The sequence below is a fragment of the Drosophila grimshawi genome, unplaced genomic scaffold (assembly GCF_018153295.1).
Source record: "Drosophila grimshawi isolate 15287-2541.00 unplaced genomic scaffold, ASM1815329v1 contig_1377, whole genome shotgun sequence".
Classification (NCBI taxonomy): Eukaryota; Metazoa; Arthropoda; class Insecta; order Diptera; family Drosophilidae; genus Drosophila; species Drosophila grimshawi.
In genome coordinates this window covers 26337564-26351496 of record NW_025062900.1, presented here as the reverse complement: position 1 = coordinate 26351496, position 13933 = coordinate 26337564, and the positions used below count along the sequence as shown (strand labels likewise).

General features: G+C 36.6%; 1 protein-coding gene across 5 annotated transcripts; it reads left to right on the top strand.

Annotated features, from left to right (window-relative positions):
* The first annotated feature begins 561 nt into the window (after window positions 1-561).
* LOC6567133 lies at window positions 562-7604 on the top strand. Of its 5 annotated transcripts, none has more exons than XM_032739158.1 (6): window positions 624-1327; window positions 3560-3956; window positions 4647-4762; window positions 4846-5367; window positions 6288-6447; window positions 7367-7604. In XM_032739158.1, the coding sequence occupies exons 1-6, from the start codon at window positions 968-970 to the stop codon at window positions 7423-7425; spliced, it is 1614 nt and encodes a 537-aa protein (XP_032595049.1). In that variant the 5' UTR covers window positions 624-967; the 3' UTR covers window positions 7426-7604. The 5 variants fall into 5 exon arrangements, with proteins under 5 accessions (XP_032595047.1, XP_032595049.1, XP_032595053.1 ...); XM_032739162.2 differs by lacking the exon at window positions 7367-7604 and adding an exon at window positions 6975-7253; XM_032739159.1 differs by lacking the exon at window positions 7367-7604 and adding an exon at window positions 6774-6848 and having other exon boundaries at window positions 625-1327.
* Window positions 7605-13933: the final 6329 nt, after the last annotated feature.

The window sequence follows — 13933 nt, the reverse complement described above, 5'->3', positions numbered from 1 at the left end:
ACACACAATTCTCGTTCTACGCACACACACACACATACTAACACACTGCTCATATTGCGAAATTGTCTACAACAGCGATCCGCAAGCAAGCAAACAATTGAATAAAAAGATAATAATGATTATTTCGCGTACTGAGTGGCAGAGTGGGAGGAAGAGAGTCTGCTAGCGCAGCTATCTACAAATTTTGAGTCACAGCTACAAATCTCAAAGACGAGGAACAGCAGAGAGAGCGAGAGCGTAACTTGTTTGTCATTAACAAAAAAGGAAAAACACAAAAAAAAAACTTTAACTTTAAGCAGAAACTTGTCATGTGAGAAAGATTAAACAGCAACAAAACGTAAAGCAAAAACACAATAATGAATGAGCTTCAAGAGAAAAAAGAGCGCGTGAGAGACAGAGCGAGAGAGAGAGAGAGAGAGAGACAAAGACTAAGCGGCCAACAGGTGAGCGCAGGGAAAAGCTAAAAATAACAGCGAGACGCTCGCTCAACGTAACGGGTGAGAACGAACCACACAGCAGCAAAACAATAAAAGGGCTTTAGTGCTGAGCGCAAGCTGAGCGTAGCACGCCTTTGAGCCAAGCTAAGCTGCGCTTTTTTTCTGTGTGTTTTGGGTGTGCCGCGCGCAGTGTGACGAGAACGCGTGAGCGGCCAACACGTAAGCAACGCGTTGTGCGGTGCGCTAAAGCTGAAATCAGTTTAAAAATACACAAGCAACAGCAGCAACAGCAGCAGCAACTCAAGTGTGAATTGTAATTATTGAGGTTATGTAAGCGGCAAAAACGAACTACGCAAGTAGTATAACAAAAAGCGCAAAAGCAAAACGACGTCGTCGCTTCCAAACGCTGCCAAAACACGTTCCAAGTTCGATTTCGACAACAATTCCAGGCACGTGTCAGCCTCGCACATTCCAATAGAGAGAGAGAGAGAGAGAGCGAGAGCGAGAGCGAGAAAAACACGAACAACGAAATGGATCACGAGGGCAAAGCGCAGACGTCGACGCATCCGCTGCAGGATGTGCCGTTGAATGAGAGCAATGAGAGTGATTTGGACGCACAACAGACGCCAAAAAATTGGGTTAAATTCGACGATGAGGCAACAGGCAGCAGCAGTGAAAAAAATAATAACAGTAACAGTAACAGTGGCGACAGCAACGCCACACAGCAAACGAATCAACAACAACAAGAAAAACAACAGCAGCAAAACAAGTTAGCGCTGCCGCCACCGCCGCCGTCAGTAGTGAGCAGCAACAACAAGAGACGCGCGCGCTCGCGCAGTCCCAATGACCAGTCCACAGCAGCAGCAGCAGTAGTTCCAGCACCTGTGCAGGTTAGTGGCTCTCTCGTTCTCTCTTTCTCTACTTATGCTCTCACGTACCGTTTTCGTATGAACCAACGCAACGCATTCCAATACATCGCCTTAAGTGCGTGCGCGCTCTGTTTCTTTTTGTGTTTCCATCTCTTACTGTTGCCTTATCGGTGCATTGCTTTGCCCTTGTTTGTGTTTCCCCTGCCTAATGGAGTTGTTGGCAACAGCGCGTTACTTGCCTCTGCTGCTGCTTCGCCTTACCATACCTTTTGATTGTTATTTCTTTTGTCACGTTGCACGCATGACAAATGAAGTAAGGTTTGTAAATGCCGCCTGCAACATTTGCGTTGATTACTCATCGACTGGAAGGAGACACGTCATTGCTGCACATTGTCTGTGCATAGGGTTTGTCCGATTGTTTCAAGTTTTATAACTTTAACTGAGAGAATATTTGAAATTGACAATTGTTGCGATTACACATTTCTGCACATTACTGTGTACTGTACACCTGTAAAAATAATAGCAACATTTGTATTTTGCAAATTGAATTAACGAAGTTACAACTTGCTACAAATTGGTATTCTATTTTCTACTAAGCCCAACGCAGTTTGTGAATTTGATCATTTAATTATGCAGCAGAGTTCTGATCATCTAACTGACAATGAAAGTGCATTCACTGCTGGCAAATAGATTGTAGATATATATTTTTTTGTATGTATACATTTCGTATGCAATTTAATAAAATATTTTTTTTAATTTTTTTTCCGTAATCACAAATTTGTGTTAAAATATTCGTGTCGCATAATAAAAAAAAGAACTGTGATGATCTTTTAATTGTAGTCGGATATATGTAAAGCTTTTGTGTTCGTTCCATTCAACAAATAAACATCATGTGCAGATGGTTATCAATAAATTCCGACTAGATAGCAGGTGTATGAAAAAGTTTATTTGTTGCACATGAATATGTGTTTAAAAATATCTTGAAAACCTTTCTCGCTTATTGGCTTTCATCACTTCAGCTGTCTTCCACGCTTCGGCTTGCTGTTCTGTTCTTTGTACCCTTTCCATATCAGCGGAAAGTGAGATAAAAATAACAAACAGAATTTCTTCATCGCGAGCAGCATTTGTTTAAATATTTCGCCAGCCTTTTTTATTATGATTATAATAAAGTCAATATTTATTTGTTGCCTTCAGCTCATTAGACAAGCTTAGTTATCAAAATAAACCCAGATACTGGCTTTTAGCGCTGACATTGACATAAAGTACGAAAAAAATAAAAATAAAAACATAAGCAGAACAAGAAAACCTTCTAGTCGAGATGATTAGAATCTATTTTTATTTGATGAATATTTTTATTGCTTTGGATACATTTTTAATAGTTAAATATATGCTTCATTTTATATCCCCTAATTTTTCAATAGGAGCAAATTTGAGTAAATATAACAATATATAATTTTTTGGCATGTCAATTAGCAATTTCAATTTGCATGTGAGTAGTTGCCCGATATAAAAGGAAAAGGGTATATCCGTTATCCCATGTTAAATCTGAAATATCTACGATCGTCAGTGTACGTTACTATTAAGAATGTTATTAAAAAAATATTAATGAAAAAAAAATTTTTATAGAGTCAAATATATTCAAACTAAAAAAACATGGTATATCCTTTGATATATATATATATATATTTAAAAAAAAGAAAGCTTCATAAAAAATGAATCATTGGAATGTAACAAAATATTAAACATCGTAGTATATGTTCCGATGTTGAGTTATTAAATATATATAAAAACATATATTTTTTATTAAAATTAACTAACCTTAACATATATGCGGGGCGTATTAAAAGCAATATTAAATTTCTGGACCTCCAAAAAAAAAAGAGTATAGTTTTGGCTAAGCCACCTTGAAATTATATAGTTATGGCAGCAATAAAAATTTTATAGCACGCTATAATTCAATTATATCAACTATTTGCATACCTTCTTAAAGCCGTAGTACGCAACTCCATATTCATTGATTCAGGTGTTCAGGTTCAATTTGAGAAATCGTTGTCATTTCAGTTGCAAGTCTCGACTGTTACTCAATCTGTAATTTTCTTATGATTCCCTCTGCGTTGTCAAAGGCAAATCAATAGTATTGATTTTGTGGCGTACATTTTTATAATTCTTTCATTGTTCTTTAACCTTTTGCGCTTTGAGGTAAGGTCAAGGAACAATTTATCTCCTAAATGGTTGTTTGCACTTATTTTGCAGCGTGCAACTGTTTCCTCAACAATAGCTGCCACATCGTTGCCGGATGTGACGCCGGCTGTTTTGACAACTGAGAGCACCCACGTTAATCTGCATGCATCCGGCAGTGGCAGCAATATCAACAGCAATGGCAACAGCAACAGCGGCGCAAGTCCGCCACGCCACCAACAGCATCTAGTAAACCAAAAAGCCAATGCAGCCTCTGCCTCAACAACATCGGCTTCGTCCTCAACAGCTGCCGCAGCAGGAGCGGCGACTACTCATCCCAACGGCAGCGGCACTTCCACCACCACCACGAACAACAATAACAACAGCAATAAAAGCATCTCAATTCCAGTGGATCAGGCCTCTGGGATGCGCACAATTGAATTGTCAACGGGCCGCATACGTGAAGGTTTTGGTAAGTATACACCAACACCGGACAAGCACGGTTCACAAAAGAGTCGGACAGCGTTCTTTCCTTTTGGTTCTTAAAAATTCGTAAGCTTCGATTAAAGTTGCCAAAATGAAAGCCGATAAAACTTAAAAATCATTCATCATCCTTAATTACCGTAAATTAGGTTAGGTTAGACGATTGTTGGCAGTAAAGTCAACTCACTTAGGCCAGAATTTGCCCAGAATTTGCCCTCCTCAATTTTCCTGATACTTGGTGGAATCAACAATATCAGAAGTGGATCCAAGTAGATGCGTTAATAAATTTCACAATTTTGATTGTTCTTAACTTTGCTAACTGAGAAAGGATTATTATCTCATATTATATATATATTTATAGGTATATATATTTATATATATATATGCGTTACCCGATCTACTGTTTGACCACCTAAAGTACTATAGTTTAAGTATAAATATATAGATAATGCTTACTATGGGTTCATTATTGAGTATTTTCTTAAGAATTTTTGATAAATATTAAATATATAAATAAATATAAATGTTTATTTTTAGCTAAAAGTTAATATTTTTTCAGCTTTGTCTAAAGCTTTGACCCAAAATTGTACTCAATGTGAAGATTCATTTTAAGCAATCAGATACCACAATTGAACTTAATTATATTAATATCGCTTATGCATTTCGCAATTATCAACAGCTAATGGCGATGTTATTGTGACACTGCTGCCTTGCAACACGAAATGGCCTTGGATCACTCCGGCCATATTTCGACCGGAGCTGGTGCCCGAGGAGCTAATGGCTCAGGGCTTGACGGTAGGCGTTGAGTCAATTAATCACTTTGTTCTTGCTATCTTTGAACTTTGAACTAATGCTAGTCTCCTTTCTGCTTAACTCAGCTCACTGTGGAGGACTATGTGAATGCAATGGAGACGCTGGTCAATGACTATCGGTTCACCGTGTACAATATTTGCTATAAGCGCATCCTCGTCTGTTGGATTCTGTTTGCATTTGCCGTTTTGCTGGCATTGCTCTTCTCTGGCCTGCAGGGCGTGGCACTGTTTGCATTGGGTGTGGGCTGGCTTTTCCTCAATGCGGCGGCCATATTTCTGTGCATGTGGCTGAAGTTGCGACTGTCGCGCGGCCTGGAGAAGTGTCTGGCGCGTGTGAATAGGCAACTGATGCGCCACAAGATTCTACTCGTTTTGGACGATCGTGGTCGCATCTCCTGTCACAAGGTCAGCTTGTGTTTCATGTACTTCGATGCCACACAGTGTGTGAGCTTTTTGAATGAGTTCCTCGAGCACACCGAACAGAATGGTGGCGAGGCCATCAAGGCCGGCTGGGAGGCCAAGCTGGATATTGATGTGAATGATATTGTCATACAGGGCAGCCAGCCGGTGCGTCTGTCCCGCAAGCAGGTGAGAAGCGAGCCATCAGCTTACATCTATCACATAACTGATGCACTGCTTTGTTTAAACTTTTAAATGCTCACTGAAAAACGTGTATTTGTCGTTGAATTTTCTAGTTGCTCATCACACTCGCTTTTTCGATACTCTCTCTATATCACCCTCCTTTCTCTTGCGTGCTTTCGCCATCTCTGTCATGCATCATGCTCACACATTCTCTTTTTTTACTCTCACGCACAAAAATGATCACAACTCGTGTTTAGGCCGTTGCCCAGGAGCTGTTTCTCAGCTATCTGCAACGCTGGGGCAAGGACTTTTTGCGCCGCCGCCTCGACTGGACCGTACAGGAGGCGGGAGTCCATGAGACGCCACGACATCTGCAGTCCTCCATTTGCCCGTGCCAGTATGAGGAGGAGCTGTTTCGTAACAAAATCAAAGTCAGCCTGCAACATCGCCAATGCTGTGGCATCAATTGCATGGGCTGTTGGCTATAGGCTCTAGGCTACTCTAGACTGATGCTGTGACAGATTGACTTTAATAAAACAACGACTTAATCGAGTTGTTTCCATTTATTATTTTCTTTTGCTCCTTTCTTTGTAATCTTACCTGTATTTTTTTTACTTGATTTTTGTGTCTGTGCATTTGTAAATTGTAAAATTAAATACTGTTAAAAACCAATCAGAACAATTTTTAATTTATACAAGTTTAGTTTATAGTAATTTCTTTTCGTAGTTTATTATTGTTAATAATTGATTCAGCCTAAAAGTATGCTGCATATTTTTTGTTTACGCTTATACACTTTGCTCATACGCACTGTTTAACCAGCACACTCTAATTTTCATATCATTTATATCAACCTGTGACTATCTACCACTTGTTACCCATTAACTTATAGTAATTAATAATTTACTGTATATGTATCTCCAACTTAGGAGCGCGGCCTGCAACTGTTTCTGCGCTACGGCTCCCGTTGGGGCATGGAGGCATTGCGTGGCTTGGTCGATGTGACGCCCTTGGAGCCGGGCCGGCATTGTGGGCAATTTCAATGTCCTTGCCAGTACATTAAGGATCATTTGCAGTGCAAACCACGAGGCAAGTTCAAGTGTTGCAATTTTGTGCATTGGGTGTTGGCATGTGAGCGCTACGATTACTAAACAAATATCTATCCATAAATATTATTTATATCGACATGTGTACATACTAAGCATGCTATAAATATATGTGCTGAACTGTAACTAAATGAATTTTGGCCAATACAGGCTCTTTAGCTAATTATTATCAAGACAGCCGCCTTTGTTGTATTTCATTATTGATTCTTCAAAATTTGCTTTTTATTCCCAAATATCAAAAAATACCATCTTTGTTGCTCTTTAAAATATACACAGAAAAAAGGAACTATAAATTTTATTTCGTTTCAGATGTTAGCCCATAGTCAAGGTAATAATATTGGTACTTTTTGATATTGTGTCTTAACTCGTTCGACTTTACTTCACATAAACTTTACAATTCATTTAATATTTATACAAAATAACCCTTCAATTGGTTAATCTAAATATTTCTTTCAAAATTATATTTCTTTTTATGGCAATCCTCAACACAAACTACCTACTCTAAAACAGTTACCATAAACAGCGTAGGCCAGGTAGTTTGGGCACATTATTCTCCTTTCGGTGGCTAATAAATATACAAAACATTTAACTCGTGGAATTTAAGAAAGATAAACTCTTTTAATACTTAGCTATTTTGATATTATACAATTATAATGTAGTACTTTTTATTTTCACTGAATTTAAACGTTTTGGGCAATACAATTCGTTTTGTTTATTTTGTCTATTGTGAACTTTATCTTTATGCGTTTATTCTGGGATAATTCTAAATAAATATTTGATTAATGTTCATGTAATTGTTGTTGTTGTTGTTCTTGTTCTTGTTGTTCTTTTACTATGTTTCATTTTCTTTACATGTTTTATTATTTCTATTTTGGGTGTTTTGCAACGAACGCCTTTTACAGGTTATCCATGTGCTTGCATTGTCTATGGTTCGGATCCCAGTTTTCAATATCGTTACTAGTTCCGTTTATATATACATCATACCTGTGTTTGTACACTGATCAAATTGGCCTATCATCATTTGGCCGACCACATAGCAACATCAGAATTATTTAATATATGTGTTAGAATTGTGCAATTTAGTTTTCTTGTATTCAAACGTGTTTATTTTTACTGTCAAATAAAATATATATTCTCTTATGTTCTTATATGGATTATTTAGAGCAGACAACATGTTGTTTCTAGCTAAGTTCATAATATTTAAAGGTAAAAGAGTACTTTGTATATTTAAACGAATTTTCAGAAACGAATTCTTCGAATTTCGAATTTTTAAGAAACAAATATTATATTTTATCATCGAAGGTATAATTGTATATTGGTTTTGCAAAATATCCTTCATGCCGTCTGTCCGCCTGTCCTAAATATCTTTATAGGTCATGGTCACTCCCACCCCAACAATTCTTAAAAGTCTATATTTCCAGCAAATTTAGATCTAAATTTACCAAGCTTGGAAGCTAGATTTCTAGTATTTCAACAGTGGTAAGACAAAATTCTTGGCTACGCCCATCTACTCTCGACAACTAACAGATAATTTTGCCGTCAGTTACGGTAAAACTGTAATGTTTTACTTCTATTTCTTTTTTAGTTCAAGTTTTAATATGCATTTTCAAGAATACTCCGCTTATAGGCAAAGGCAAGATTAGGAACTGATTTCGTTCATTTGGCCAAACCACAACTGTGCAATGCTGCACAGTTTGGATAAAAGCTGTGTGCTCTCTGAAAATGACAGTTCGGATTCTTGGGTCAGCATCGGAATGTCGGAGTAGTATTATATAAAGTATGTACCCTTTGCACAGTTCTCACATTTTACCACCATTAATGCATTATTTTTACTGCATAATTCAACTTAATGTTTGCCGCATTTAAGCCACGTTCATGATGGTAACAATTTGTGAACAAGTGTTGGTTGTGTTGCAATTGTTTTTGTTGTTACTGTTGCGACGTTGCCTCATTTTAGGTTGCATGTGTAATGAGTCATTAACATGGTGCAGAGAACTTTTCATAAATAAAATACTTTAATTTCGTTTTATTATTATTTTGTATTCATATTAGGTGCCAGGCGGTTTTATTTATGTTGATTTTGCAACACCACAAAAAAATAAAAAATATGGCCATAGCCCGTAAATACAAAAATATTATGAAGTGCTTGTGTCTTTCAGCGGTGAGTAATTGCTGACCTATTATGTAAAAATATAAACACAGATGAGAATCTATAAACAATTTTAGCGGATGCGCAGTAGAAATTATTAAATTTGTTTTGAAATAAAAATAATTAAAATGTAAACATGTTTATTATGAATTGTTAGGATATTATTTAATGGTTTTTCTTAACTCTTATATCAACTGTTTTAGAATATCGTAATATATGTTTTAAATGCATATATATATATTTTCGAATATTATTTTAACTAAATGATATAAATGAAAACTTATTTAAGACTTAACTTTAATATTATATAAACACGTAAATGTTGAAATATCAATTTAAATATGTAACTTTTTATTCCACTTTGCCCAACATTTCGTACATTCACATTTTCTACATTTCGCGGTTTCATTATGAGTCTCGTTTGTCTTTAACATGCGGGTGCCAAAACTATGATTATGATGATGAAATGATTAATTATACTGTTAATTAAAGAATGAGGCGAGCAATAACCAGTTTTCTGCAAACAACCCATTAAATAAGAAACCAGTCAAAAAAGATTTTATTTAAATTTTGCCTTTATCATTAAATTATAATAAATTATTAACAAAATAAATTAAATAATCTGTCTTGATATATTAGCTGTTTGTTATATTGATATTGTCATACTTTTCATTCCATCGATACGAAATTTGAAAAATCATCGCAAAATACAAGAATTACTTTTGGCGAATATCTAAAGCTCGCAAAATATTCTTCGAATGTATAGAATGTTCTCATCTATAAAAAAGTAATGAATGTTCGGGAATAACAGCACTTAATCAACTTTCAGCAAATAAAAGAATATTAAATTCAAGCGAAAGACTATCAACATATAGTTTAGAAAGTGGAATCTTTAGGTCTTTAACATTCTCATAAACTAGAGACAGAGAGGGGCTTAGTTATTTAGTGCAACATTAGAAGGAGTAGCATTCGCCGTCTAATAGGAAGCCAAATACGTTTTTTATTTGTATACTCCTCTATTGCTTTCGGCCAGAAAGTGGCACAACAACTTGTGCAAAATACTTCAGACGGAACACTTATTTTACAAGAGGAAATTGCTCTTTATTATTAAATTAGAGTTTTTCTGCAGCTTTACCAAAATATGACAATTTAGCCTGTATATAGGCTTTATTATCGTCCACAGAGATATCAGGTGCTAGACGCGAAACAAATATCTGTTTTCTAAGTGCAACTAGAGCCACCACTATTGATTGCAGGTGGTGCGGGAGAAATAAACTGCTTTAACTGCTGACTATTACCAATAGCAATAGGGCGATAACCGAAGGGGAGCAAATAATTTTGGATCTCGAGGCAAAGTATGCTCAGTAGATCGCTTCTGCTTAATTGTTCTACAGTATTAAATCGAGACACAAATACATCAAAATCAGCACTGAGCGTCTGAAAACCAGACGAAGATCGTGGAAGCCCCGTCTAGTTTGCCTCATAAACACACCTCATTAACCCCTACTTATTGCCGATCACATCATTTACCTGTTGCGTGAAACCGGAACATTTTACATGTACTACGTCGTCACACAACCAAGAAGTGATAAAATCGGATTTCGGGTCAGCCTGGCACTTGCAGCTTTTTAAATAGCAGGCAGACATCTTTAATGAAAAAACTAATATGCACGATAAGTAGAGAGCTATACAAAGTCTTGGCACTGTACGGGGAAAATAAAGAAACTAAACACACACACAGCAATGTGACATAAGAATCAACAATCTAAGCTTCGGCGCACAGTTGCGAGAGCACTGAAAAATTTAAATAGCGAGAGTAAAAGTAACAGCAATACACCGCGATCGAGCGTGCAATGTATGTATGTTTATTACAGCGATCACCGGAACCATATGTATGTATGTATAAAGATTTTTATTATTTGTTAATCAAAAAACTACTGACAAAAAACCCAGATAACCAAAGTTTTTGCAGAAAAATGAGCAAGAATACAAGCACAGGCACACAAGAAAATTATTATAATTTATTAATCAATTAAATTATACGATATAAAATCAAGCATTATGTTAAACAAACTAAAAAGAGCACAGCAAAGGCTTAGACGCGAATTGTTGAGAGTGGAAACAGGATACTAATTCATGACAAGGAGCAGATGACTCGCTTTACCGATGTTAACACAATAAACAAGTTTCGTTCTGTATTTGTTGCTCTAACAATTTCCAAAATGCGATTTTACGCTCTAATAAAATAAATTCCAACTTTGCACCATTAAATGTTGTTAAACTTCATTAAGCTTGGGCAAAGCTTGAAACGATTTGTTTACAAACTGCACTTCAAATAGCGAGGCACAAAGAAACAACAAAAAATGGACTAGAAAACGCTGCACACCACAAAAAAAAAACAAGTGAATCTCGACACCAATACCACGGCATGTAAACTAATCAAAAACAAACACAAACATCCACATACATACTTACACGCGCTAACACACATTGACTGCCAAGCTGAAGGCTCATCAAAGTTTTGGCGAAATTCGATTGAATTGTGCGATTTTCATTTGAATTACATGCAAAAGCAAAATGGTAAAAATTAATTTAACCCAAAAATTCAAGTACAAGTAATTTGATTTTTTACCAACTAAATTCAATTCGTTTGTATTTGCCTAAGACCATTGATGAACACTGCAAACCCATTGTTAAAGAGCAAAAGGATATGAGCAAAAATGGAAAAGGATATGAGAAATGTGAAATGTGAAATTAAGCAATATATACATTAGATTGAGTATTTATTGAAATGAATAAATCAAACGTGCTCGAATTTGCGAAAATGGAAAAGATTTCCGTTTACATTCTCTAAGTGGACCTCCAATTTGGGAATACGGAATAGTTTTCCTTTTTGAAAGCGCACACCTGTAAATATTTTTTTATAATTGATTTAAGTTCTGACCTATTATTTATTATATTATTATTTGTGATAAATAGAGTATGCACTGTTCGTTGTGCTTCGTGTTAATTTGATAACTTTTGCCCCCTTTTTTGGAGCAGTATTATTTTGTCTGTAGCTGTTGTCGACGCCGTCGACGCCATTTTTGCATTTATTTTGCGGCTAAAACTTTAATTGAGTTTTAAACCATTTTGCTGGCATGGCTTATACTACATGTGTTTATTTGTATATGTGTGTGTATTTTTGTGCAAAAAAACATGCATTGTTTGATGGGATCTGTTGTTGCTGCCGCTCCAGCTGCACTTATGCCGTGCGCAGCGCTTGAGTGATGAGGTTTTGTGCGAATTGGTTTTGGCTCACTTTTTTCCCAGGGGATTCTCTGAAGAGTCGGGCGTATCCGAATTGCCTGCACTTGAGAAATTAGCAATGTGTTTTGTTTCACGCCCAAATTGCTAAAAAAAATTGTGTATTATGTTTGCAAGTGTGTGTGCTTATGTGGCTGCTCGTTGAGCTTAACTATTCGACTGTTGCTGCTGCTGCTTCTGAGCGCTTACAGGTAACGCATACGCCCCGTGAGCCAAACAAATTACAGCCATTTAAGTGATTTTCTCTAATGTTATTTGGGGCGTTGCTGCAAAAAGTTGCATACTAAGCGCATTTCGGCGCATTTGTTGTTTATTACTGGCAACAGGGCGGGTGTTGATAACTTTTTGAATATACCGGTAGCTTATGCTTAAGCGTTAAGTGAAATAGTAGGATTAAAGTTAGGGCTTTCCAAGCTTCCAAGCGTGCTCATAGCTTTTTTATTTAAAATATTTCAAATTAAACAAATTTGAATTAAATTAAAAGATCAAGAAATGTTGTATTTTACTGTGCATTGTTTAAGTCGGTTTTTTTTTTGGGTGTACAAGTGTACACTTGACACCATCATAAAAAGAGGTCAGCAGGCAACAAACAATTTATTCATTATTACTATTTATTTAATTCTTTACCAGAAGCTAATAGAATGGAATCTTTTGAATATTTATTTACTGTAAAAACTGATTAATTCGTCTTTAATATGCTATACTTATTTAAATGCTTTAAGAAATATTCAAAATTAATCTAAGCATTAATAGGCTATCAAGTGCATGTATAAAATGTTGATGGTACAGAATAATGTTTATTAATTTAACAATGTTGGAAACAAGCACAAGGTACGAACAGAAACTGTTTGCACGATCATAATCAGGTAGCACAGCTATAATAAATATGGCTCCTTAAACCCTTACAAGAGGCGCAGGCGAATGTACAGTATAAAATCCAAAACACTGACCATATATCATCATAAAAATAAACCGGCCAGTGACCAAGAGGAATAGCAGAGGTGCGTCTGCGGAGGCAATGCAGCTATAAAACATTAGGCAAAAGCATTAAACATGAAAAGGTGGGCAACTCTTGGTGGTCGGCTTCAGGTTGCTGGTGTAGAGCGAAGTATGGGGACAGGACTACAATCAACATCATTAACGTGTGCTCTAAAAGCCATTTATTTAGACGCCGACAAGCGAAGCCTTGTTAAAAATGCCAGACTCTGCTCGAGTGTGGGGAAACTATAAATTTAACGCTTTTAGCATAATTGGAGAAGCATGTGCGTGTGCCGTAGAACGAGAGCGGAGCCAAACGGCTCAGTGCGGATAGCCATCAGCGCGTGAGCGTTATGATAAGTGGCCGGCAAAGGATATCAGCGTCAACACGTATTAAGTTATTGCCTTATTGGTACTAAACATCTTTCGTTCTGCTTGGACTGCGCTATTAGGCAAAAGTGGTGCTGTCTTCCCATGTTGGCTTTGGCATCATATTACTTGGTCTTATAATTGCCGGCCGATTTTGACCTTTATCAAAGGCTGCAACTTACTATACGGTTGATGCTCAACCCTTCCAGCACAATAAGCACTTTTCGGGCAATTTGTGGGCTTCAGGGCATGAAATATGTGAAGAGCCTATCGATTGGGTAACATTTATCACGACTTCTACTCTTCTCACCTCCTATGAATTTTTATCGTTTGTCTAATGGTTACAAATTAGGTCAAACGAATAGATTTGATAGCAAGCAAAAATGTTGTTTTTGCGTACGCTTAAATGGGGGGCTCAATGGTGCAAATGAGTGATTTATGGACTTTGGCAGCATTTTAATTGCTGTCGAGCAATGGAATTAGAAATACTGCATATGACTCATACAGACTATCAGGCTATCTTGCGATCTTTAAACTTTTATTGAGCGGCTCGAATTTGGTATTGGTTTTTTTTTTAAAACAATTTTTAGAAATGAGAGCACTTCCTAAAGTGAAATTCGAAAATGCAACTGGAATACATTTAACAGCTGTGTTCAAGATATATCTT